The sequence below is a fragment of the Pelobates fuscus genome, chromosome 3, assembly GCF_036172605.1.
Source record: "Pelobates fuscus isolate aPelFus1 chromosome 3, aPelFus1.pri, whole genome shotgun sequence".
Lineage (NCBI taxonomy): Eukaryota > Metazoa > Chordata > Amphibia > Anura > Pelobatidae > Pelobates > Pelobates fuscus.
In genome coordinates, this window is record NC_086319.1 from 318,490,860 (window position 1) to 318,517,616 (window position 26,757).

The window sequence follows — 26,757 nt, forward strand, 5'->3', positions numbered from 1 at the left end:
TACAGGGGGGAGAGATTACAGGGTGGGAGGGAAGAGATTACAGGGAGGGAGGGGGTAAGAGATTACAGGGAGGGAGGGGGAAGAAGAGATTACAGGGGGGGGAAGAAGAGATTACAGGGGGGAAGAAGAGATTACGGGGGAAAGAAGAGAATAGAGGGAGGGTGAAGAAGAGATTAGAGGGAAGGGGAAGAAGAGATTAGAGGGAGGGGGAAGAAGAGATTACAGGGGGGAGAAGAGATTAGAGGGAGGGGGAAGAAGAGATTAGAGGGAGGGGGAAGAAGAGATTACAGGGAGGGGGAAGAGATTACAGGGAGGAGGAGAGATTACATGGGGGAGGAGAGATTACATGGGGGAGGGATTACAGGGGGGAGAGATTACAGGGTGGGAGGGAAGAGATTACAGGGAGGGAGGGGGTAAGAGATTACAGGGAGGGAGGGGGGAAGAAGAGATTACAGGGAGGGGGAAGAATAGATTACAGGGGGGAGAAGAAGAGATTACAGGGAGGGAGGGGGAGAAGAAGAGAAGATTACAGGCGGGAGAAGAGGAAAACACGGGGGGAAGAAGAGGAGAACAAGAGGAGAAGGGGAGGAGAACACGGGGGGAGAAGAAGATGAGAACGGGGGGGGATGAGAACACAGGGAGGGGGGTTGAGGTGAACGTGGGGAGGGAGAGACCACTAAAGGAGGGAGGGGGTGGTGGAGAGACCACTAGGGGAGGGGGGTGAGGAGAGACAGCTAAGGGAGGGTGGGGGGAGAGCAGAGAACGCTAAGGGAGGGAGGGGGTGTGTGGAGTATAGACCACTAGGGGAGGGTGGGGGGAGAGTAGAGACCACTAATGGAAAGGGGGCATGAGAAGAGACCACTTAGGGTGTGGGGGAGACCACTAATGGAAAGGGAGGGGGGGAGATGAGAGACCACTAATGGAGAGGGGGGGCAGAGGAGAGCAGAGACCACTAAGGGGGAGAGGAGAGACCACTAATGGAAAGTCGGGGAGAAAAGGAGACCACTAAGGGAGGTGGGAGGGAGGAGAGTAGAGACCACTAAGGGACAGGGGAGGAGAGGAGAGACCACTAAGGGGCAGGGGAGATCTCTATGGGACGGAAGGGAGAGTTCTATAGGACAGGGGGCAGGACAGGGAGATCTTTCACACCACACACACACACACAATGCATCCCTATAGATACTCAGAAACACACAATGCATCCCTACACACAGAGAAACACACAATGCATCCATTACACACACACACACACACACACACACAATGCAACCCTTACACATAAAGACAATGCATCCTTTGCACACATACACAAAAACACACAATGCATCCCTTACACACACATGCAAACACACATTGCTTCTCTTACACACACACAGAAACACAATGCATCTTACACACACTCAACGCACCCCTTACAGACACACACACTGCATCCCTTACACACACGCAAACACACGTTGCTTGTTTTACACACACACAGAAACACAATGCATCTCTTACACACACTCAACACACCCCTTACAGACACACACACTGCATCCCTTACATACACAGAAACACACTTTGCATCCCTTATGCATACAAACACAGATTCACACAATGCATCCCTTACACACAACGAGAAACACACAATACATCCCTTACACACAAACACACACTGCTTTCGATCCCTTACACAAAAACACACTGCTTCCACTACACACACACACACACTGTATCACCTACACAAACTGGTATCCCTATACACTACATTCCATAAGCACGCACATTAGATCCTCTACCATAACACATCCCCTACACACTCCACTTCTTGTGAGCGAACATATAGGTGGACTTATGGGTGGACCTTATGGGCATACTCACAGTCAGGCCCTGGGGCCCAGACCTTGAGCTGTGTAAGGGGGCCCAAAAAATGGAGCTGCTTTCTGTTCTCCCAGAACATTGAATTTTGTGACCACAGTTACAAACAGCCTCCAGAGATCCTGTTCTACACCAGACCACTGGAGCCAGACTGCAGCCAGAGCCCATCACCATCTTCATCTGGTTGTAAGTAGGCAATCTAGTATATTATTAGTGACTCTAATCTCTAATTTACCTCACATTAAAGGGACACTTTAGTCCCCAGAACCACTGCAGCTTAATGAAGTGGTTCTGGTGTCTATAGTATGTCCCTGCAGGCTTTTTAATGTAAACACACACTGTGTGCAGCACTGGTGTTAGTTCATATGGCAGATCATATGGGTGGGGCATTGTGATGTCACTGGGGGCGGGGGGCGGCAAATTTTTCTTTTGCCTAGGGCGGCAAAAATCCTTGCACCGGCCCTGACTGGACATGAGGGGTGAAGTAGAGGTTGGAGCCAAAGAGAAAAGGCAGGCAGAGAGCCAGCAAGGTAGAGCTGATTGTAGTGCCATAAACTTGGATCTGAGATAGATATGGACGTAGCAATATTTGAGGGAGGAAAGACGAAAAGTCCTACTTTGGACAGGTTACGTTTAAGAAAATGAGCAGCCATTGAGTTAGAAATAGCAGAGAGACAGTCAGAGACATGAATCAAGAGGGACAGCAAGAAATCAAGTACAGAACCGTGGGGAACACCAACAGAGAAGGGTTGGGGAGACGACGCAGGGCCAGAGAAAGAAACACTGAAAGAGCGCTGGGAGAGGTAGAACAAGAGAAAGCAGAGTCTCGTAGACCGAGATTGCGGAGGATGAGAAGAAGTGTATATGGCCAAGCTATTTCATGGAAAAGTCAAAGCTCAGCGCTATATGACTTATAAGGTATAATTTGAAAAATAGGGCAATTTAAAGGGATTAACTTTTTACAGTCCTCATAAATAGTTGTTCTGTAAATTTCTAACTTAAAATCCATATAACAGGGTTATTTAATGTTGAGAATTGTAAGTGAATTTTAGATTTAAGGCCAGAGTAGCTAAACTGCAAGCATAGTTGACTTAAATAATTTTTCCAGTTTGGCTATTCTAACCTTAAATTTTCTATTAACTTTCAATTCTCACTTTAGTGAATAACCCTCTTTGTCTTTCAGCGCTTTGTGTTTTTATTTTTATTTTTATAACTTCTAGAAATCTTTTTAAACTGTCTGCAAACATTCTGTCTGATGTTATAGCAGGAAACTAGGAGTTATAACATGGCAATTACCCCCATGGGTCCGTACACCTCCGACCGATCAAACATCTGTTTAAAGAAATTCAGACTGCTTAACGCTGCCTGCCAAGGCATGTATTCAACGTCTTTCCAGAGGTATCTAGTGGTGTCTAATGCTCTTCTTGTATTCACGACCTTGGCTCTAAAACACAATAGAAATTAATTATTTCTATTATCATAAAATATATTCCTCACCCCTACACAAAAACATATTTTTCAATCCATAGCAACTGTACACAAGTCGCTTGCTAGCCATGGGCAATTCAGTATGTTAATGCACAATTCTACTGGCCACCCAACAACATGCATGCATGATACTACACTAACTATAGATATGGTCTAAAATCTGTGTTCCAATCTAAATAAAGTTTTATATCAGTTTTTCAGGCTGTAAGTGGCCCCTGCTGTTAATGCTGTAAAGAAAATAATGTTGAACATGCAAAAATGACAAGATTACAAAGTAAAACAATACAATACTCTTTCATAAAGCTGCTATACATGAACAGGGAAGCTGTTTAAATTAGGAGGGCACTTCAACCAATCAGCAGCTCCTTATTCTGGTGTGTGGGGCCTAGCCCTTAAACACCTGCTAGGAATGGTCTATATGATATGCAGTTCAGCCCCCATCAAAATTGCCATTCACACATAGGATGAGTGGAACTGTTTAATAAACCATCTGTAACCACACCATGTCTAAATTAAACAATCCCATTATTTGAACAGCCTAATTGAAAAATATAAATTTGACTCAACTCCAAATATACATTCAATCACTGTATACAAACTCATTGATAATTTCAGATACTGAAATTTGCATTTAACTTTTGTTTTCTAATCTTATAAAATTGAGTTGTATTTTTTTATCTATGCCTATGGTTACTGAGTGTAAATATTTTTGTCTTCACAATGCAGTGGTTTGTTTGAGAAAAGAGGCACTGCTTGTTAAAAGTTAAAAATTAAGATGTTCTATGGTGTTCTAGGTGTTGGTTTAGACTCCTGTGAGGTACCATGTATTATATATGTGAAAAAAATTGTTAATTACATTAAACTTATTTAACGCGTTTGGTTTGTTATACATTTTATCTGTTCTTCCTCAAATATTTGTTATCGAAAAAGTTTCCATAACATAAACATAAACTATAAAATATACAAACAATAAGAATCCAATTATAATTTATCAATAAAACAATGAAGCTAAATCATTATATTATTAATTATAAACAAGGATAATATTTTTAAAGAGGGTAAAAAAACTGGGAAATATGATTGGCAATAAAGGAGAGGAGGGAAGGAATGGAGGAAATATATTCTGACCTTTTTAAGAATATTACAATTTATTAATAAATCAGCATCTTATTTTTTCCAAAGCTTTATCATATACACATAGTTAGTCATAAGAATATTTGGTGTGTTGGCAGATACCAATATACATTGATCTACATGGGACTGGAAGGTGTGTGTGTGTGTGTGTGTGGGGGGGGGGGGGGGGATATTTGTACCCAGTTTAGTTTAGTATCACCCTTTGATAATCACCTTACCTTGCTAAATTGAAGGCATCATCAATGATCTGGGCACGGTTGATAACAGGAACATTCTTCAACACAAAAATATAAAAGTGTTTATAAACATTTACTTTCTATATGATGTTTTGAACTCTATAAGTACTGTGAATTATTAAGGTAGGGGAATGCACCAAGGTAAACTGTTGTAAGAGTACCGTGAACCCTATTCTGGAGGCAAATTAGTCAACAAACTCATATCATACATATTATCATCTGGATAAAGTCTATTTCTTCTTTATATTTTAAGTTGTTGCTTTTTCCTAAAGAGACAGAAGCATATTTGCACCCTTTATAAGTAATAGAGAAATGACTGTCTAATCTCTTTGCGAGTTGTATAAGGGCACGATTCAGTGTGTAAGGTGTTCCAGAATGCCTTATGAAGGTTATCCAGAAGAAGTCCAGTCTTTACCTCTCCCAATGCAGATACAGAGGAACATCAGAAAGCAGGTGGGGAGTGGCACCAAGCATATCCCAGGTGACAGATCAGACTATTCAAAAAATATTTGACTTGATAAGGGGGTGGTGGACTGAGAGTTACCAGGACACTCATGCAGGGCCGCCATCAGGGGGTGTCAACCATGACGGTTGTCACGGGCCCGGCGGTCCTGGGGGGCCCGGACTGCTCTGGGAGTCCCGGGCCCCACTTTCCCTTTCTGCATACATAGATAACGAATATCGCTATCTATGTGTACAGCCGCGGGCCCCCGGCTCCCTGTTACCACAGAGGGGGCCCAGCACACTGCCTCTACTCTTTTCCTCTCCTCTAATAACTCTCGCGATAACCGCAGCCTTCTGAGCATTGCTATGGCAACGCACCACGCGGCACACAGGCCGCGGGTCTCGCGAGAGTTATTAGAAGAGAGGAGAGGAGTAGAGGCAGTGTGCTGGGCCCCCTCTGCGGTAACAGGGAGCTGGGGGCCCCCCATGCCACCGGACCACCAGGGATGGATTCTCCCCCCTCCCTGGACACAGGTAAGAAACAGGGAGGGGGGGAATAGCGTTTAATAAAATTTAATAGAAATTATATGTGAAAATTCCCCTCCCCCCACCCAGATTGCACATTTACACACACACTGCATACACTAACACAACACACACACTGCATACACTAACACAACACACACACACTGCATACACTAACACAACATACACTCTGCATTCACTACACACTAACACACTCACTGCATACACTACACTGACACACTCTCTGCATTTGCTATACATTAACACACTCTGCATTCACTACACTAACACACACTCTGCATCCGCTACACACTAACACACTCTCTGCATTCACTACACATTAACACTCTTCATTCATGACACTAACACACTCTGCATTCACTACACTAACACACACTCTGCATCCGCTACACTAACACACACTCTGCATTCGCTACACACTAACACACTCTCTGCATTCACTACACATTAACACTCTGCATTCACTACACTAACACACACTCTGCATCCGCTATACACTAACAAACCTCTGCATTCACTACACATTTACACACACTGCATTCACTGCACTAACACACACACTACATTCATTACACTGACACACTCTGCATTCACTACAGACTAACACACACTCTGCATTCATTAAACACTAACACACACTCTGCATTCACTAAACTATGCACACACTCTGCATTCACTATACTGACACACACTCTGCATTCACTATACTGACACACACTCTGCATTTACTATACTGACACACACTCTGCATTTACTATACTGACACACACTCTGCATTCACTACACTAACATACACTCTGCGTTAACTGTACACACAGCATCCACTACACAAGCATCCTGTATTCACAGTACACACACTACATCCACCACAAATTGAAACACGCTGCATTCACTATACACAGACACTGTGTCTAATACACACACTACATCCACTACAGACACTGCATCCACTAAACACATTTCATCTAGTACACACAAACACTACATCCACTACACAAACACACACTCATCACTGTACACACACTACATCCACTACTCAAACACACTCTGCGTTCACTATACACACTGCATCTGCTACACAAACACACACTCTGCATTCACTGCACAAACAGTATCTAATACACACAAACACTACATCCATTACACACATTCTAATTCACTTCCACTATACACACCACATTCAGTCCTGCATCATTGTCAGTGGACTAGGTAGGGCGTGGGCAGGCCAGGGGGGAGAGGGAGGGAGGGGGGGGGGAGGGCAGACCTTGTGCTTTGTCAGGGACCCCAAAATTTCTGATGGCGGCCCAGCACTCATGCACCATAACCACTACAGCAAGCTAAGAGATTAGGAGCATTTATATAAGACACTGTAGGTGTAAGGATATTCCCATTTACTTTCTATTTGTTTATCTGCCTCATACTCCAGTCTTTTAGTTCTCTTCTTTAAGATATCTACGCACACTTTGGGGGCAAAACGTATTAGTGTCGCCACCTTTGAGGGAAGGTATTTCAGGGATTATGAAATATAAATATATATAATTTAATGTTAAGGCAGCTTGATTCAACCCATGAGATACCTTTTGACTGTCAACCAGAATAGTACTCTCTGTTATTAGAACATGTATAAGCTATTTTGAGGCTGTCCCTTAGCCATCCTGGTGGTGCTTTGTAAACCACAGCTATATATATATATATCTCTTTTGTTCTATGCTTTGTAACTACAATTATTTGAATAAACCTGCAATTTTGGTCAGTAAAAGAGTAAAAGAACGGATTATAATTTAGTGAAGACAGCAGTCATAGACTTGCAAACAAGTTAATTGGTTATTACGTTGCAGTCACAGAAATCCCTGTACAATGTATCAGATGTTATTATAGATCTATGGTATGTATATGATATTATATATGAAAATATATTAATATATCAAAAACCATCCAGAGCATGAATGCACCATAACCACTACAGCTAGCAACTGGGTTCTACTTTTTGGCATTATAATCAGGAGGCCACATATAACTTGCTAATTCAAAGAATCTCCAACAAACTGGGAAAATCATGTATATGGTATATGGATTCCCAGTATTGTTGACTTTGAGTTAGAAATGTTGTTTAATTGCATTGTGAATTTACTTTGTTTTCTTTCTCTTATATTAGAAACATATTATTCATAATGTATAGATACTTAAGTATTAAACGAACTTCACGAACCGTATGGTCTGTCTCCAGTTGTGCAATGAGCTTGTTCCAGTTTCCATCATCATAATTAACTCGATAGTATCCTGTTACATTGATGTTGGCTAGAAGCCATTCATTTGTATGAGTCTGAAATTCATTGACTGCAGCTAGTCAGGAAAAAAAATAGAAAGTAAATATAAATATAGTGCCACATAATAACAGGTCCTATACTTCCCAAAAAGTAATGATAATCTTTTGATGCGTGCACAAAACAAACACCCCCCCCCCCCCTCCCACCAATATATATATATATATTTTAGTACAAGCTGAATATTCTCATCAATGGAGTCATTCTGGCAAGTTCTGCTATAAAACAAAACATGTAATATGAATAAATATACCAAACAGTAAAAGAGATGTGAGAAAAATACATGAGAAATGTCAGTTCCTTTACCATGCATTTTGTCAATGGGCTGAGAATGTCAGCAGACACTTTCAGCCTATCAACGGCATTGAAGACAGGAGGAAAGAGGAGACACACGGACCTGGGAAACAAACGCCATTTGGATCACTTTGAGGTTAAATGGTTTGCAATGGTTTAACCTCTTAAAGCAAAATGGTGCCCAGGATCTCCAGGTACCATAACTAGAAGTGTTCCTTTATGAATTGTGTTTTCTTTGAAAGTATCTTTGTTAATGTTCGTGATAAGCTAGACAACAGTCTAATCAATGTCTTGGGGCTTGTTCAGTGGGTTCTTTTTTCACTAAACAGGAATTGTGGGGATTGACAATGAATTTGCAAATCTTATTCCTAAATAATCAAGTTGGAAAAAGCTCTCAGTTGGAGAATGTTTCTAGTTCAGCTACTTTTTTCCTAAAATTGGTCAAGTTTCCACAATTCCCATTGTAGTCAATAAACTAAAAGCAAAAGAGTGAAAGACATTACTAGCTCACACGGCCTAACATATGCGTGCGCACGGGGTCCCCGCGGCACGCCTATGGATTGAGACCGGCAGGGGAGATCTCGGGATCTCCCCTGTCGGTTCATGCAGAGCCGGCGCTATCTGAGCACTGGCTCTACTCTAAGCCTCCACCATGGGCCGGTGGGGAGATCAAAGATCTCCCTCACCTGCCCACAGCAGCATGGAGGGAGGAAGGAGAGGACCCGGGAAGCTCTTGCCAGCAGCTCTGCCGGGTTCCTCCCGGCAGATCTGAGCGTTGCCACAGCAATGCTCATATCTCGCGAGAGTAAACTCTAGCCCTGCAGGCTAGAGTTCACTCGCCACTGGACCACCAGGGATGGCAGCAGCATGGTCCCCCCTCCTTATAAAAAGGTAAGGGAGGGGGATATTAACTAAACGGTCCCCCCCACCTCCACCCCCACAATCACCCAAACATACAGCACACCCACACATCACCCTCACACATACAGCACACAAACTGCACCCCCCACACATAGCACCTACACACATACAGCACCCTCACACAAACAGCACCCTCACACACACAGCACCCACACACATACAGCACACAAACAGCACACACACACAGCACCTACACACATACAGCACCCTCACACACACACAACATCCTCACAAACACACACACACACACACACAGCACCCTTACAAACACACAGGACCCTCACACACAGCACACTAACAGCACCCTCAAACACACACACACACACACACACACAGCACCCTCACACACACAGCACACAAACAGCACACTCACACACAAACAGCACCCTCACACACAGCACCCTCACAAACACATCACACTAACAGCACCCTCACACACAGCACCCTTACACACACACAGCACCCTTACACACACAGCACCCTCACACCACGCTCACACAGCACGCTAACAGCACACACACACAGCAGTGTATGTATGTATGTGTGTGTGTGTGTGTGTGTGTGTGTGTATATATATATATATATATATATATATATATGCATACATACATAAACATGCGGCGTGTGTTTGTGCGGCCTAATGTGTGTCCATTCATTTATAAATCCGCTTTAAAGAAAGTTTATGAAAGATTTTTCGGTAATCATTTCATTTACCTAGCCTGATATTTGCAATATTCTATTCACACTGACTATTAACATATAAGAACATTTGACAAATCAAAAAATCTACTTTTGAAAATACATACATATGGGAGGATTAATAGCAATTAATAACTATTAGCTCTAGCTAGTAAATTTTGTTTTGTTATCTATTCAGATAAATGTTACACCACCTTTTATAAGGAACCATTCACTTTCATTATACAGGACCTGTAAGACTTGTTACCTGTAGAAGTTTGAAGCCAGTAGTTCCCCAGAGAAGTGTTTTTAGAATATGACATTGGCACAATCCACGTGTAACTGGAATAGATGTAATGGACAATAAGCAGTATACACATATTTACCTCACATATATTATTGGATCATGGATCTATTTAACATATATTATCACATGTATATATTTGTATTGCCAAAAAACAAACAAACAAACAAACAATAATAATCGCAATATATGTGTAGTTTGTAATTTGGAGTGGGTTTGAAGCTGAATTTTTCTAATCTATGCAGAATCGCATAAAAGTGGAATATTTACATTTAATTTTTATTAATTGATGCGTGGGACTTTTTAATTTATTTTTTATTTTTTTTTGTTTTGAAAAGTTTCATCGGTTTTGTAAGGGAAAATTCAGAAGTCAAATGGTGTCTGAAAGACCTGGAGATTGGCACTGGAGGCAACCTTTGGGGTTAAACTGCTGTGAGTATTTTAACCTTTTAAGGTAAGAGAGCAACCAGAGACCTCCTTCATTTAGACTGACTTGTTATGGTGACTAGAGTGTTCCTTTAAAGGGAAACTCCAGTGCCAGAAAAACGATCAGTTTTTCTGGCACTGGAGGGTCCCTCTCCCTCCCACCCACCAATCCCCGGTTACTGAAGGGGTAAAAACCCCTTCAGTGACTTACCTGTGACAGCGGCGATGTCCCTCGCCGCTGTCTCTGCCTCCGTGACGCTCCTCCTTGTGATTGCGTCGGCCGGTGGGCGAGACTGATCTCGCCTACTGGCCGAGGAGACCTAATGAGCATGCGCGGAAATGCCGCGCATGCGCATTACGTCTCCCCATAGGAAAGCATTGAAAAATAATTTCAATGCTTTCCTATGGGGTTTTGAGCGACGCTGGAGGTCCTTACACAGCGTGAGGACGTCCAGCGACGCTAGAACCCAGGAAGTGACCTCTAGTGGCTGTCTAGTAGACAGCCACTAGAGGTGGGGTTGACCCTGCAATGTAATTATTGCAGTTTATAAAAAACTGCAATAATTACACTTGCAGGGTTAAGAGTAGTGGGAGTTGGCACCCAGACCACTCCAATGAGCAGAAGTGGTCTGGGTGCCTGGAGTGTCCCTTTAATAGTACCCTGAATTCCTTGAGTCATATTTGCTCTTCTCAATCCTTATTGTATGTCATCTATCCAGAGACCAGTTTAAAGGGTCTTCTACTTTTCTTTTCCTACTTTGGGCTCATTTTGTGTTTGTTGTTTAAATGCAGCCATTATGCACGGTAAATACCAACTGGTAGATATTTGTAAAACTGCATTAGGCATGTATAGTGACACGCTATTTGATGCACTCACAAAGTGTAGATAATTAAAGTGCCTTCAGGGTGCCACCCCTAATCCTTTAAGGGGGTATAGTTTGGATCTCCGAACACAGGAACCCAGGAACCAGGAAAGAGCAGGAAACGAAGCATAAAAATAAAAATATACTTAGTGATAAAAGAGCCACTGGTCCTACGTGTTTCATTCTATAGAATTAGAACTTCCTCAGGGACCATAATCAATTTAAAAAGTATTATACAATACAAAATGTGCAGTACAAAAAATTCCCTGAAGGCACTTTGATTATCTACACTTTGTGAGTGCATCTAATAGTGTGTCACTATACATGCCTAATGCAGTTTTACACTATGAGTTGCTCATTTTCTTTTTAGGTACAGACAGCGTTTTCTCCTATTTTGTTTTGTATATTTGCTAATCCAGGCATCCATGTGGGAAGGTTGCCAAGGGAAGCTGCCGTCTAGTTAAGTTATATTGTTATTATTTTTATATCTTTTGTATTTGGTGTTTTTGGTACCATGGTAGATATTTGTGGCTGAAAATATAATGATTGGCATCCATAATCCACCCCTGGATGTAACGTCTGTGTAAAACTTAAGTCTGGCCACCAGTGATATTTGTTTTGTGAATTGGACATTTTTAAAAATTGATTTTCCAATTTATTTCCACAGCACCTCCGCCATGACACCATAAACACTTTGTTCAACTCACCTGACTTGCCAGCGGTCATAGTTATGTATTCAAATCCACATTCACTATCCTTAAAAATAGCCATTACTGTTTCAGTGTATTTAATTAAGAAATACATTTCTTTTTTAATACAGTATGTACTCAGATTCTGCATTTAGCTGTCTTTTCCTATTTACACCTAGATAAAGTAAGTGTCATTTTTATTCAGCAATTGATGGTAATTTTTCCCATATATAATTTTCTAGCTTGGAAAAAGCCAATAATAGCCAATGAGAAAGAGACAGCCATTTCAGAGTTTACAGTTGAACAAAAGTCCACTGTAAATTTAGACAACGTTTCGGCTCCCCTGAGCATTTGTCAAAGGCTCAGGGCAGCCGAAACATTGTCTAAATTTTTGTACTCCACAATAAAGTCTACCTGCTGAAGAAACTACTGGGTTTGCCCAAACCTACTTTTTTGTTCCATTGGATTTGCCTGGGCTGGGGCCCTACCTGCTTTGGAGCACCCAAGTGGGGTAGCTCCTTGAAAAAGTGTGTGCAAGGTCCTCTGAAAATTCTACACATTCATAACTTACAGACTTCATGGGAGATAATTAAGCTAAATTGTAAGTCCTTATAAAGAATCGTGAACATCTAATGTGGGCTCGATTCTATTACAGTGATAAAAATGAACTCTGGCAAGTGAATAGTAGTTTTCCTATTGACGACTATAGAATAATTGTTGTTCCGTCCTGTATCTGTATTTGTATACGGTCTTGCCAACCATCCGTTCCTCAACATTGCAGAGTGTGTTGATGCTTGGCACTTATAAAATAATATTACCAATTCTTAAATATATCTCTTTTCTCAACAATATACATTCCTACTTCTACCATCTTCACTATCTGAATAAACATTTACAGAAATGGTTCCTGATAACTTTTACCCAATATTTAAACACAATGCAGAGCTTTATGTTTAAAGAGTGATTCAGGTTCCAAATGTATGGCAATCATCATTGGTAATTGTTCTACTTTTATGGCTTTGCATCAGAGCAACATTTTATACATCTCCCTGTTTAGTGTTCTACTTACCTAAACTCTGAAGGGCGCGTTACTGTGGAGTCAGGATCCAGGAGGAAATGTTTCTGAGTTACAAGTCCAGTTGTAGTGTCAATAGTCACCACTGGAAATCCCATCTGTAGAACCCATGTGTCCATGATATTGGCGACTGGTTGAGGCAAGTTTAAGGATTGTGATGTTGCATCCACTGCCTGAGATAAAGATTAATAAATTTAAATAATATATAACACAATTGTTACATTGAAACAAGGTTAAAGCTGTACGTTGACAGTTATTTAGATTCCCAATGACTGCAAATAGCAGATCATTTTTATACATCAACATTTCTTAATCTTAATTAATATAAGTTAATATGATTAATATTTGCAAAAAAAATCGCTGCAGCTACATACTGTATTGTCAGCACAGCAACACTGATGTCAACAAAGAAATGTCAACAGAAATTGTACGCTTTTTTTGCTCAACCTCTGTCAAACTTGTGCACATGGAATACACCATTCAATGCGTGCAAACTAGAACATCCATCCCTCTCCTCTCTCCGGAAAGCCTGACTGAAAGACAGATAGGTTTCTATTTGGTAGAACTTTAAAGGTAAATAATACACTTTTTATACACTTCCACAAACTTTGAAGGACACTTCATATCTGTTCTAGAAGACAACGGAAGGAGATGATGATGAAGGACACTGACTGCTCTACAAAAATCATTTGCCGGTTGCATAATACAGACCCTGTATATGATAGTAGATATGCTGTGTGTGATTATGCTTAATGGACCACTTAAGTCCAATGAAGTTTCCTACAAGCAGTGATCCTTTTAATGCTTTCCTATGAGGAACATGGACCATCGTGGATGAGGTCAGGCTTCCTCCATGACGTTATAGAAGGTGGAGAGGTAATCAGCTTTTGCAAATACAAGGTAGATAACTGCATATTTGTAACTTTGAAGTGATTGCTTAGAATGCATAGAATGCATTCCAAATTCCAACAATGGTGCTTACTGCTTGCAAATGAGTCCACAAATCACTGTACACCGTGTTATCATATTCAAAGGTTTTCAGGTATGTCTGGAAAAATAAATAAAAACAACATTATTATTTATTGTTTTCAAAGTACGGTACATAGAATTTGGAATTTGAAGCAGAGAGTATATGCCTCATGTTTAGATTTATAATACAAATATATAATTTATTGCACTTTATTTGGCAGGTACGTACAGCCAAACCTTTAACAAACACTTCCTCGGAGAGAAAACTGGACAGCATCCGAATCACTGAAGCACCCTAGATGAGAATGAGAAGATAAATATGTTTCTAAGTTTCTAATAAGATACGCAATGTAATAATGATATTGCTACCATTCAATTATTTGCATAGTTATTTGTTATTTAGTCCATGCGACCAGCACTCACTAATTTAACTTGTCTTTCGGAGACCCATTGGCAGTCTACCCTTTTACAGCCTTTTGCAATGTCTCCTTTTATTTAATATTTTTCCTTCCTTTCTACAAAGACTTGTATCATCCTTATAGACTTTTGACCAGCAGCCTCTGGGCAAATGTCAACATTATGGCTCTAGGTATAGGTTACACTAATGCTAATTTAGTTAATGTTCCATTAGTAGAATCTATATACATGTTATCATTTGAATTCTTTAAAATGAAATACTTGCGTTTTGACTTTCATTTGCATTTCTTGAAAAGAAGTTAAAGTTAATTATTCTTCAGAGGTTGTGTGGAAGATCTTATTAACTGTCAGTAACCTGAAGGCCTCCAGTTGAAAAAACTGCTGTGGATATATTAATCAATGACCTCACCTTGCTATAACTGATAGCGTCAAAGAGTTGATTTATTTCGTCTGGAGTGTTCACCTCTTCCTCTTTCGATGTCAGTGGATGAGAAGACGCCAGGGCATCAACCGCCATTACTCTATATACATCATTTAGCACTATCAAGTCTTTCTGTAAGAAGTTGAGCAACATATTAGACCTTCAGTTAAGTTACTGATAAACATTCTTTACCATGATCATAGCTTTGGTGAATAATGACACGTAAAGTGCCTTTCATGACATCTATATGGCTGTTTAGATAAAATCCCTATATTAACCTTCCACACTCTATTGACTTTAGACCAGAGGTAAACAACCTTCAGCACTCGAGAGTTGTGGACAACATTTACCCATATGATTTGTCAGCATTATGGTTGTAAGTGCATTATGGGAGATGTCTGTAGTGCTGAAGGTGCCTACCCCTGCTTTAGACTTTTCATTCTGTTTTCCTCATCTTTGGCTTTTCTCATTTTTATGCTAATATGCCTGTTGGCAGTGGTTCTTTGGCTAAAGGTATGCTATAGACATCAAAACAGCAATAGCCTAATGAAGCAGTTTTGTTGTATAAATCATTCCCCTGCAGTCTCACTGCTCAATCCTCTGCCTAGGAGTTAAATCACTTTTTTTTCTGTTTACGTAGCCCTAGCCATACCTCCCCGGCAGTGACTCACACAGCCTGCATGAAATAAATAGATTCATTTTTAATCAAGTGTTAAATTACATTATAAGTATATATCACTAAGGCTTTAGGCTGAAACATATTTTTTTTTTGTGTGCCTTTTTCCAATAAATCCTGTTTTAAGTTCCAACACTGTTGAACCCATGGACTCTCTTTAGTCTCTTTACTTTAGACGTTTGTATCTCCTGCTCGGTGGATTGAACTTTAATCACCCACAAGGTGCTGCTGCAGGGTCTAGGAGGCTTTTACCAGAGCAGAAGATTCTGGATTAAACAAACTGCGCAATAAAGGAACCTATAATATCTACGCTCCTTTTCAGGAAGTGTTTAGGAAGGCTGTGTAAGTCACATGCGGAGAGACAAGACTAGAGCTGTATAAACAAAGTGATTTAACTCCGAAATGGCAGATAACTGAGCAGTGAGACTGAAGGGGCATCTATACACCTGAACTGCTTTATTAAGCTAAAGTTGCTTTGGTGCCTATAGTATTCCTTTAAATCAGACTACTCAAAGTATGTCTTTTGCTATAACTCGCCTTTTTCTCTAAAAACAGGGTCTACTTTCAGAGTAATAAATATTACAGTCAGTCACATATGTGCGTGCATTTATATGTGTGTACACGCAATATACATACTATATTCCAAGAGGGCTCTGCTTTGTCTGCTCCCAAATATTCTACGTAGGAGGCAAAACCTTCATTAAGCCACATATCATTCCACCATCGTATGGTCACAAGGTTTCCAAACCACTAAAAAAATGAAAAAGAAAAGCAGAAATGACAGATGGTGAATAAATTATGTTGTCTTTTCAGTTCAATCCAATATTAAATCACTATTGCCATGCATACTGTAGTTCTTAGCTTTCTTTAAATTTTAGCTACAATCAATATCTGCATTTAATTTAAATTACTATAAAGGGACACTGTAGGTACTTTTACAACTTCATATTAATGAACTTGTCATAGTGTCTGCAGTCATGCCCCCCTCACTTACCCCCCAAAGCCCACTAGTTAACTAATTTGAGGGCTTAGAAGTGCGGCCTCAAGGGATGCATCCAAGCCCTCTGAGTATAGGAGCCAGGAATCTTACTTTCCAGTTCTCATACCATAACATACAGAGACGTCACACGCCTATGCACAGTGACGTCATGGTCGGCCATAGAGATTTTTTGCATTCAATGATTCTCTATGACAGAATCTTAGGCGCATTGCGGCCAGCACCATGCATGGCCCAAAGGGCCTAAATATTCTTCATTAATTAAATGGATAAGCATGACTATATACCTTGTTAGCTTCTCTCCTATGTTACTAAAATCTATATTGCCAATTATCTTCGAGACTCATCTCAGTCTGCCGTAGAGCTTCTTTGATGGGTGAAGATGGTTTATATTTTTCTACACTTTTTTTTGTCATTCTTTTTTTTTTTTTGTGCAGTGAAAAATACAGGAGTTCAGATTGACATTTTATAAGCATATGAACAGTTATGTAAGATGCATAGATAATACAGGCAATGTCAAGAGAGACTGCACCTTTTTTTAAAAAGATAAAACAAATGCAAAGAAAGCATAGATAATTTAGACTGTATCAACTGACATTTTGTTTGATAATAGATATCACTGGGCATGAGAATATACACTAAAAGAGCAGGTAGCCCACATCTCAGAATAGAAGGAGCTGCATCTTAATATCAGTAAGTTCAGCCTACACCCTTCATATAACGGACAATGATCTGATGAGAGTAAGAACAGGGGCCCCACCAAGCAATACCCCTCCAGTTCACAGCCAAAATACAGACGAGGTACTGGTCACAAAAGTCCCTTGTCGAACTGCAAGCAGGTCTTGGTCTCGGGGCCATTTGGGAGGCTTTTGTAGCACGCGTGGGAGGATAAAAGCAGCGAGTATGGGAGAGTCCCATAATGATGGCCCAGGAAGAGCGGTTCATAGCTGGGTCGTGCCGACTGGATCGATGCTGTGCTCGAGGTACCTGTCTCTGGTTCCCCACTTTCAGCACTGCATCAGAGTCTCAGCCAGCTGGTCTTGGCTTAGCTCTGCGTTGCTTGGTGGTCATTGCTGGTCTCGGACAGGCAAGGTAGAAGCGCTTGAGCGGTAGGCTATATGGGCCCAGAAATCCTGGCACATTTTGTCATCTTGTCTCGAAGCGTTGTACCCAATCCAGGGTCTCTGGGCTTGCTTTACTGATCAGAAATGGCGGAGCAGTGGCCATTGTTGAGTCACCACGCGGCCTCAGGAATGGCAGAATAAGGTGGCCACTGATGCATAGATAATGATCCCAGTAGGGACCGGGATATCCCCCAACTGTCCAGAGGGGGTAACAGGGCACCAAGGAAGTCGTTTTGGGAAGCTTGGTCCCAGGCGGGAGAAGAGCCACCTCACCCAGCCTACAGGTAATCCTGGTAAGCCACAAGGCCAGACTGCAGACTTGTCTTGTACAAGCGGTAATTTCTGAACTCTTAATGTCTCCTCTGTAAAAGATGCTGTCTGCGCTTGGTTGAGAGCTATCTGCTGCTTATATTTCGTAGTTTTAGCAGGGTTAATGCTTATTCTGGCAGGAGCTCCAGGTAAACACGTCTGGCAAGCTTGAGAGTCAGGCCCTGCCAGTGTTGTATTTTGAATTTATGCTGCCCTAGGCATGACGGACCTCGGGCACCCTTAATTTAAATTTGCCCCACCCCTTCCTGTCAATGCCAAACCTCTTCCTGTTAAAGACTAACACACGCTTTGACTGACATACACACAGACACACCCACTGACTGACTGGCAGACACTCTCAGATATACTGACATACACTCACTGACAGACACACATACTCGCACACTCACTGATTTTACACAATTTGACAGACACACACAATTACTGATTTGTGATTTGACACAATCTGACAGACACACACATAATCACTCAGACACGCACTGACACACGCACTGAAAGACACGCACACACTCACTGACAGACACACATTCACTGACAAACACACATTGGCAGACATACACACACACTCACAGGCACAGACTGTATTCGGCCCTAACGTATTCGGCCCTAACAGAGTGCATGTCACTCATTCTGGCCCTTTAAACACAGTGGGGCCATTCGGTACTTGCCCTGTGTGAGCGGTGATACCCCCAGATAGCTATGCCATGGAGCCTATTCATATAATGAAAGACTATGGGAAAGACTTTGGCTCCATGGCAATTAAACTGTATTTGTGTGGTCTGCGTGCCATTCACCTAATAATGTGCACTCAGACCTGAGCTATCTGGGGATATGTTACATGTCTGTGTTTAATGTATAAAAGGTAACTTTATGTATTTTAAAGTGTTTTACTGTCTTTGTGTAACCATGTGCTCAATGGAGTCTGCCTCTATCCCTGGATAATTGGATTACTTCCCCCCATTGTCTCCAGGATAGAGGCCTCTGTAAAACCTGTGTGAGCCAGATTTTGCCATGCTGCCAGACAGGGCCCAAAAGATACTTTTACTAACTTTTGAACCCCTGGTCTGATTCATGCCAATTTTTAATATGTTGTTCCCCTGAATGGATTGATTGTGGATATGTATTTTTATGTGAATGTGATGTATGGTTTTAGAGTTATGAAAGTTGGGTAGAAAGTATGTTTTAACTGTATGTGTAATTGAGTTTCCTCTCAGGATAAGGGGAGGGAATATGTGGGATGTAACTGTGATGTGATTGGTTGTTTTGTACCTCCCTGTGGGCGGACCTGTATTTGCAACAACTGTAATAAAAATCAGACTGGGTGTGCCAGCACCTCAGACCACTGCTTGACCCTCAACACGGAGCCTTGTCTCGTTCTTGGGGGGATTCACTGTATGCTGTTGGAGATCGATTGCTAGGAGTGTAAGCTGATGTCTGCTTTTCCTGTTCGTCTGCTAGCAGCTATTCGTGAGGTTCCAGTTTGGAGTGCTACCTTATTCCCTTGTATGCCGTTCGGGAGTTGGATGCATTCACCTATATTCAATTCGTGAGGTTTGGTGATTTTACAGTAGCTGTGCCTGTCTGGGAAAAGGGGATTATCGCCTAAACGGATTTTTACCCCTTTTCTGCTGAAACGGTCCGTTACATTGCTCTTCTCTCCATTGTGGCATTGAAATAATTCATTTTACTAGCTGTGCTTGTCTAGTGAGAACTTACACCTCGTCTCACTAGTCATAGCATTTTCACCAGTAAAAGGATCCTTTAAAATTGCAATGCCAGTTAGTGAACACCATATAGCATTGAATTTTCTATGGTTTTCTATGGAGTTCTTGTGCTACGCCCCCTCCCCCCCTTCCCAAGCTATAGAGGCTTGCTGTAATGAATCTGCATGTTGCCGCATTAGCTTAATAATGTTTCTCTCAAAGCAATCACAAAGATTTCCAACGTATATCTACTTGTCTGTCTGTCAGGATTACATCAATAAACATACCTGATGAGCAAGCTCATGGGCTACCACTGTGGCCACTCTCTCCTTGTTGCCAATAGATGATACGGCCGGGTCAAATAGCAGAGCTGTCTCTCTGTATGTGATTAGGCCCCAGTTCTCCATCGCTCCGGCACTAAAATCAGGTAGAGCCACCTGGTCTTAGGAAAAACGGCACAGTTAGCAGGAAATCAGTGACAATATAAAAATGCCTACATGAAGTAAAAAGTGACTCTATAGCAATTTTATAGTAATTGTGTTCCCTTCATCCTGTTATCCAGTGTGGGCTAATCTTCCCATCACATGTATTTGTGAACAAGCACTGTCCTGAGGCAGAATTAATGGCTAACTGAGCACTATACAGAATTAAATTCACAAATATCTGGGGTGCAAGGTTTAGTTGCATTCCCCGTCACTGCTGAAGACATTGGGTAGACGTGGGTATGAACCAATGATTTATATAGTAATAGTGGATACAAAATGTTCATGTATTATGGAACAGATTGGACACAATTATTTTTGTTGCTAAAAAGGTTACAGTTTATTTCTTTACATACCTGACTTTGGAAGAGGGTATGTAGTGTTATAATATTCCTCAAAATAATCTAGAATGGGCTTTGTTATACTTAAGGCATATTCTCCTTGGTTCTCATTCTCAATAGCTTTTTTGCGGCCCCAGATTCTAACCTGGAAATAGATACAATGTTAGCATGTCATTCTGGAAACCACAACCTTATGTTATACGCTGAACCGCGCTATTCCTAACCATAGAGTTAGACATAGTTTTAGTACATTATGAGCTTAAAACAATTTAGGATTTTGCTTCTGATCTACACAAAGAATTCTGTAATATCAAAGGAAAATAAATATATGTATCTAAATAGTTTACAGTATGTCTTAAAGGAACACTCCAAGCAATATAAACACCACAGTCTGTTGTATTAGCCAGGGCACTCCTGGCACCGCTTTCCCCATTGTAAGTAGTCAAAACCCTTTTTGAAAGGTTCACCTTCTATCCTGGTACCACTCTCTGCCTCCTCTCAGTCCCCAGTAGACCTGAAGCTGCCCATTGTCTGTACCACTCATGCACTCGCTTGGTAGACACTTTATTGTATAAGGTTCTGCAAGCACACTACTAAACACTGCGGAGCCAGCGTCCAGTAATCAGCAAAACATGAAATGTATTTATCACATGGGATGTTGTCAAATAACAGAGGTATATAAACAATACAGCATGGTTCTTAGGAGAACACAGACAAGTAGAACTTACCGCTCTAGTGGTACTATTCCCTGGATCACCAACAGAACTAAACTGAGACACTACAAATGCCACGAGGTATGTAGACATTTTGACGGTTTTTGCAAAAACTGTTTCAATCCATATATCTCTGTCTACAATTATATTATTGTGACCTAAGGGGTGTGAGAAAATATTATTAAAGAAAATGCTTTGAATGTCAAGTCCACAAGTAGCATTTAGAGAAATAACAATTGCATATTGATATTTATTGAAAACATGAAAGTACAGTGCAGGAATAGAGTGCTATAGTTGTAATAGGTGTCACCAGTGTTAAGTCACTCCAAATAAACACATTTAAACATTAGAACAGATGACACACAATGGATACTACCACTTTAAATCTTGGAAGAAGTAAATATTTTCACTTGGTCTGTAACATAAACATAAAACATAGACCATAGTGTAGTATGTACAGTTAAAAAAGATGATGCATAAGACCAAATTGGTCAAACTCACATTTTGCTGAGCCTATTGATTAGCAGGCTCAGACTGTCAGCGCTCTTCACAGGTAATCAACCTCTGGATCTCTGCTCCCAACACAGGATCTCCTTTTCATTGACCAGCCAAATAAATTTGGTACATTTAAGGTCAAAGTATTACAATTTATTGAAGAAAAGATAATCCAAAAAAGGTTAATAAATATATGTATATACAAATAGCAGAACTAACGCGTTTCAACCTAACCAGGTCTTTCTCAAAGTGCATCTTGAGAAAGACCTGGTTATATTGATATTTATTGACATGTTACCAGCTGCCGATGAGTCATTATGTAGCTGCAATCACAACATGATAAAGTGCGCTTTGCTCTTCGCCCTTTTCGATCACAGCTCTTGCATTGGTTTAAAAAGTTGTGCTCCATTGCTAAGGGTGACTGCAGAAATGCAAGGTGAGACCTGAAACTTTTATAAAGGAATACTCTAACGTCAGGAACACAAACTTGTGTTCCTCATACCATAGCAGTAAAATCACTCTTTCCTGGCCACACTTGTTTCCCTTTTTCCTTATTTTCCTTATCTTTGTTCCCACGTCATGCCAGTCTCAACTTGGTAGCCCCACCTCACTCTGCCTCCATGGCTGAGCTCATCCTTTGACAACCTTAGAAAATCACATAAGAAAGCATTGAAAGGCTATTGCTCTTGCACGACAAAACCCCTGGCTGTGCCAATCAGCATCTCCTCATAGAGATGCATTGAATCAATGTATCTCTATGGAGAGCGTTCAGCGTCGTCATGCAGTGCGTGGAGACGCTGAATGTAGGTGCTGCACATTGTACAGCACTGACCCAGGAAGCACCTCTAGTAGCCGCCTGAGTGGCTGCCACTAGAGCAGTAATGTATACACTGCCTTGTTTCTAAAAAAGGTAGTGTTTACATTAAAAAGCCTGCAGGGACTGACTATACCCACCAAACCACTGCATTAAGCAGAAGTGGTTCTGGCGACTATAGTGTCTCTTTAAATAATAATCCATTTATTACATTTACCCATTTATATAGTTTATGCTTAATTCATATACATACATGAATATTCTAAAAGTGATAAAAGCAGTCACTTACTGATAGGATTCATGTTTGATAGAGCCACATAGTCTCTCTTGTGTATGATGGTGATGTTGAAAGTAGCTTTCATTGCTGGTTCATCAAAGCAGGGAAATGCCTTCCTGGCGTCAGTGGCCGCCATCTGAGTGGTAGCAATCATCCTGTCACCAAAAACATATGTTAGCCGGAAAAGGGCTTGTCTGATGTCTGATATTCACAGTGCGCCTCAAACAGCTCAATGCCTTGTCCAATAAAAACAAGTTTACAGAAGAGTTTATATGCATTATGAGAGCTGATAATAAAGAAAAAAGAGGGATGGAACAGCGCTATCCAAACTGATCACAACGGGGAGGCGGAGGCTGCACATATGAGAGGAAGGGTAACCCTCAAAACCCTTCAAAGGACTGGAAAAACAGAAAACCACAAGTACAGGGTGCGCCAAGAATAAAGTAAATAAATAAAATAAATTTAAAAAAAATACCAGGAAAACAGGCAAATTAAAATCTCTAATTTACAGGTATATTCTTCAGAAATTCTCAAGACGTCTTGGGTCAAATCCTCATCAGCATATGTGAAATAAACAAACATAGGGAACCAATGGTGCAATAACTTAAAGGAGTATGGCCATAGACAACACTGAGGTTAAGAAATGCCAACTCACATTTATGGGAGCTATAACCAGCTCGAGTTAAATCAGCATACAGTGGTATTTAAACTCTACACATGTAGGATATTCCTCTGACGATATTTTCAGTGTAGGTCATATAAAATAAAAACACAAGAGAAGGCCCATAGTGCTCTCTATATTAAAAAAGTGCTGGATTAAATAAGAGATGTACTTACAATTTACAGAGCAGACAAACCGCTCTGTGTAATGCGCTTGAGTGGAACAATCCCCACCATGGATTCTTTGGGTGGTATAATAGCTTCAAATGTTGGGATGCGCCAGGTAAAAAAATAAGGATGCTCTGCACTACTAGAGCAAGTTTATGCTCTACTATTGCAAGTAGGATACCTTATCACCAATATATATTTACCTTTATGATCTACACCATTGGAGTTTTTCTTTTTTCTTTTTTCCATATATTTGATTACCAGTGGATACAGTCACTTTGAAACTTATTGGATCTGCACATATCCTAAGATGGGGATTGTACCACCCATGCACAACACAGCAGAGCTCTTACTAGCTCTAAAAGGTGTGAGTTAGTTCTCTGCATAATCAGATCATAATTCAAAGTTCTAACCCCTCAACTCCTTTAGGGCATACTGAAATGAAGTTAAATTAAGTGTGAACCAGGCAGTGCCATATGATTGTGATGCCCGATAAGTAAAAAAAGCTAAAATCACAAATTACAATAATATATTATACATGTATAATAATAATACATGTATAATTGTTTCCTATGGAACGCCCTTCCCTTCTCTGTTAGACTTTCACCCAATCTCCACTCCTTCAAAAAACTTACTTCTTTAGGAATGCATATCAATTAAACTGGGAACAGTTTCCCCTCCCCGCACCCTGATTCCTCTCCTGAAACTGTGATCAAAACTAAACACTAAGCCCAACTCGTCTGGTTACAAATACTTGTCTGTTATTCCACCCATTGTACAACGCTACGGAACTTGTTGGCACTTTATAAAGAATAATAATAATAATGTATTATTCATGTATAATATATTATAAGTTAATTAGATAATCTGATTAGCGGATTTTGCATATAAAATAAATACATAATTTAATTCTTACTCTATTTTGTTATCAATATGTATATTAATAAAAAAAACTAAAATTTAATTATATATATAATATATTAATGAAATGTTTGAATTAATTTATAATATATTACACATATATTAAAAAACAATATTCATAAAATAGCAATTAAAAAAATATAAGAAACATGTCATATATATATATATTTATTCAGAATGTATGTTTATCTACTGTATTTACATAATTAATGTATTTTATTAATTATAATTCAAGGTCAACAGGCCATCAGCAAGTCCATTGAATTTAATTTACAAGCCCTATATTTAACCCTGTCACTTTCCAAAACACCATAATACCTGTACATTTGAGGTACTGCTGTACTTGTGAGACTTCGCTGAACACAAATGTGAGTGTTCTAAAACACTAAAACGTGTAATGATGATAATATCATCAGTAAAAGTGCAGTTTGTTTCGTGAAATATTCAAAAATAATATATGAAAACTACATTTGGCTAGGGTTTGAGACTAAGTGGCTACTACAAAAGACTGGACTTCCCCAATGTTTTAATCTTTCCAACACTTACTTGGTTTCTCCATCCTCCACATATTCACTTCGGTAAAATCCAGCCAGGTCATCTGCCAGCTCCCCATCAAACTCAGTGTATACGGAGTAATTTTTACCAACTTCCAGGGGGTTAACAGCATGTAGCACCAGATACTGTGTTACCAGCACTATATCTACCTTGGATACAGAGAGAGGTTTCCCATTACTATCCCTAAGAGTTGGAGTTGTGGTGAAATTGAGTTTGTTACTGTGGATAATGACAAGGTTGGTTGCTTCATTACAAGTAAAGAAAACTTCACTTATGCCATGAAAGGCATAAAGTCTTTGAGCATTCAGCTGTAGGACTGGCCGTAGTCGAACATCATAATGATATGGCTTAAGGGTTTTTGGAAGCCGATATTTGTTCCATGGTCCATCAGATGGAGTTGTGGTGCTGGAAATACTGGTGCCAGATATGGTTGTAGTTTCAGAAGGATTGAGCAGGTCATTGTTGTTGGCCTTTTCTTGAGCATACACAATGGCAAGAGCTATTACTGTAGACACAGCAGCAATACAAAACAGGATACCAAAAAAAGCAGCCAGTTTGCTGACATAAAATCCCTTCGCCATTATTTAGAGAAGGTTAAATGGGTGAGCTGGTGTTTATATCTTCTCTTCTCTGAAGTTAGAAGATTTTGCTTAGACCAAGTCAATTGGTGTAAAATTAACTGTGCGGAGCAAAGGTTGGGAGCAATTCAGATTAATCATGTTTTTATGTCTTCAACACCTCCTCTAAAATATTGTCAGGCTCAGCTGTTAATATAGAACAAGCATGAATGTTGGAACTATTGAGAAACAGATAAAGAAATAAAAAATGTTTTGTTAACATAAAGGCATGATGACTTTCAGGAAATATTGCAGCTGTTTTGAATTGTAAGGATTATATTTCAGATATTTTACTTGTTCCAGCTGCTGTTGTGCAAGATTGTTTTTTGTTGTTTTGCGTGTGTGTGCACATTTAAATATGTTCAGGTGTACATAATATATATTTGTATATAAATATATTTGTTTGAGGTTAAATATCTGTATGTAAACAATCGTGTGTGGTGCTATATGTCTGTATGCAAATAAAATGTGTTTGGGGTTATATGTATGTATGTATGCAAATATATACATGTGAGGTTTTTTTTTGTCTAAAGGTCACAAAACACAAATGCTGGTCCAGGAACCTCTTCAAATATCTGCTCATGTCATTGTTACAGCAACCATCAAAAAGGCCTGGGTGTAATGTTGATCATCAAGTCATGCATTGTGCTGGGAAGAGTTTACATTTGCCTTGAAAAAACGGTTATTAGAACTCAACTTTAAGTGTTCTCAGAGTGGTCAGTTCAGCTCATAATTTTCCATTATCATACTTCTCAAAGTCTTCGATAAAGCATGACTGTCCTAATTTTGGACTCC

The 26,757-nt window shown here is 40.3% G+C and overlaps 1 protein-coding gene across 1 annotated transcript in view; it reads right to left on the reverse strand.

Annotated features, from left to right (window-relative positions):
* LOC134603183 (aminopeptidase N-like) overlaps positions 1-26,073 on the reverse strand; it is a 53,223-nt gene extending 27,150 nt beyond the window's left edge. Inside the window, exons 1-14 of the mRNA XM_063448916.1 lie at positions 25,337-26,073; positions 23,054-23,196; positions 21,471-21,613; positions 20,758-20,887; positions 20,207-20,361; positions 16,402-16,515; positions 15,078-15,221; positions 14,481-14,546; positions 14,265-14,330; positions 13,277-13,455; positions 10,194-10,267; positions 7,918-8,051; positions 4,701-4,756; positions 3,157-3,304 (exon numbers count right to left, since the gene is read on the reverse strand). Coding sequence (XP_063304986.1) covers positions 3,157-3,304; positions 4,701-4,756; positions 7,918-8,051; positions 10,194-10,267; positions 13,277-13,455; positions 14,265-14,330; positions 14,481-14,546; positions 15,078-15,221; positions 16,402-16,515; positions 20,207-20,361; positions 20,758-20,887; positions 21,471-21,613; positions 23,054-23,196; positions 25,337-25,926 — 2,142 coding nt within the window. The 5' untranslated portion in view covers positions 25,927-26,073. The remainder of the gene's footprint in view (positions 1-3,156; positions 3,305-4,700; positions 4,757-7,917; positions 8,052-10,193; positions 10,268-13,276; positions 13,456-14,264; positions 14,331-14,480; positions 14,547-15,077; positions 15,222-16,401; positions 16,516-20,206; positions 20,362-20,757; positions 20,888-21,470; positions 21,614-23,053; positions 23,197-25,336) is intronic.
* Positions 26,074-26,757: the final 684 nt, after the last annotated feature.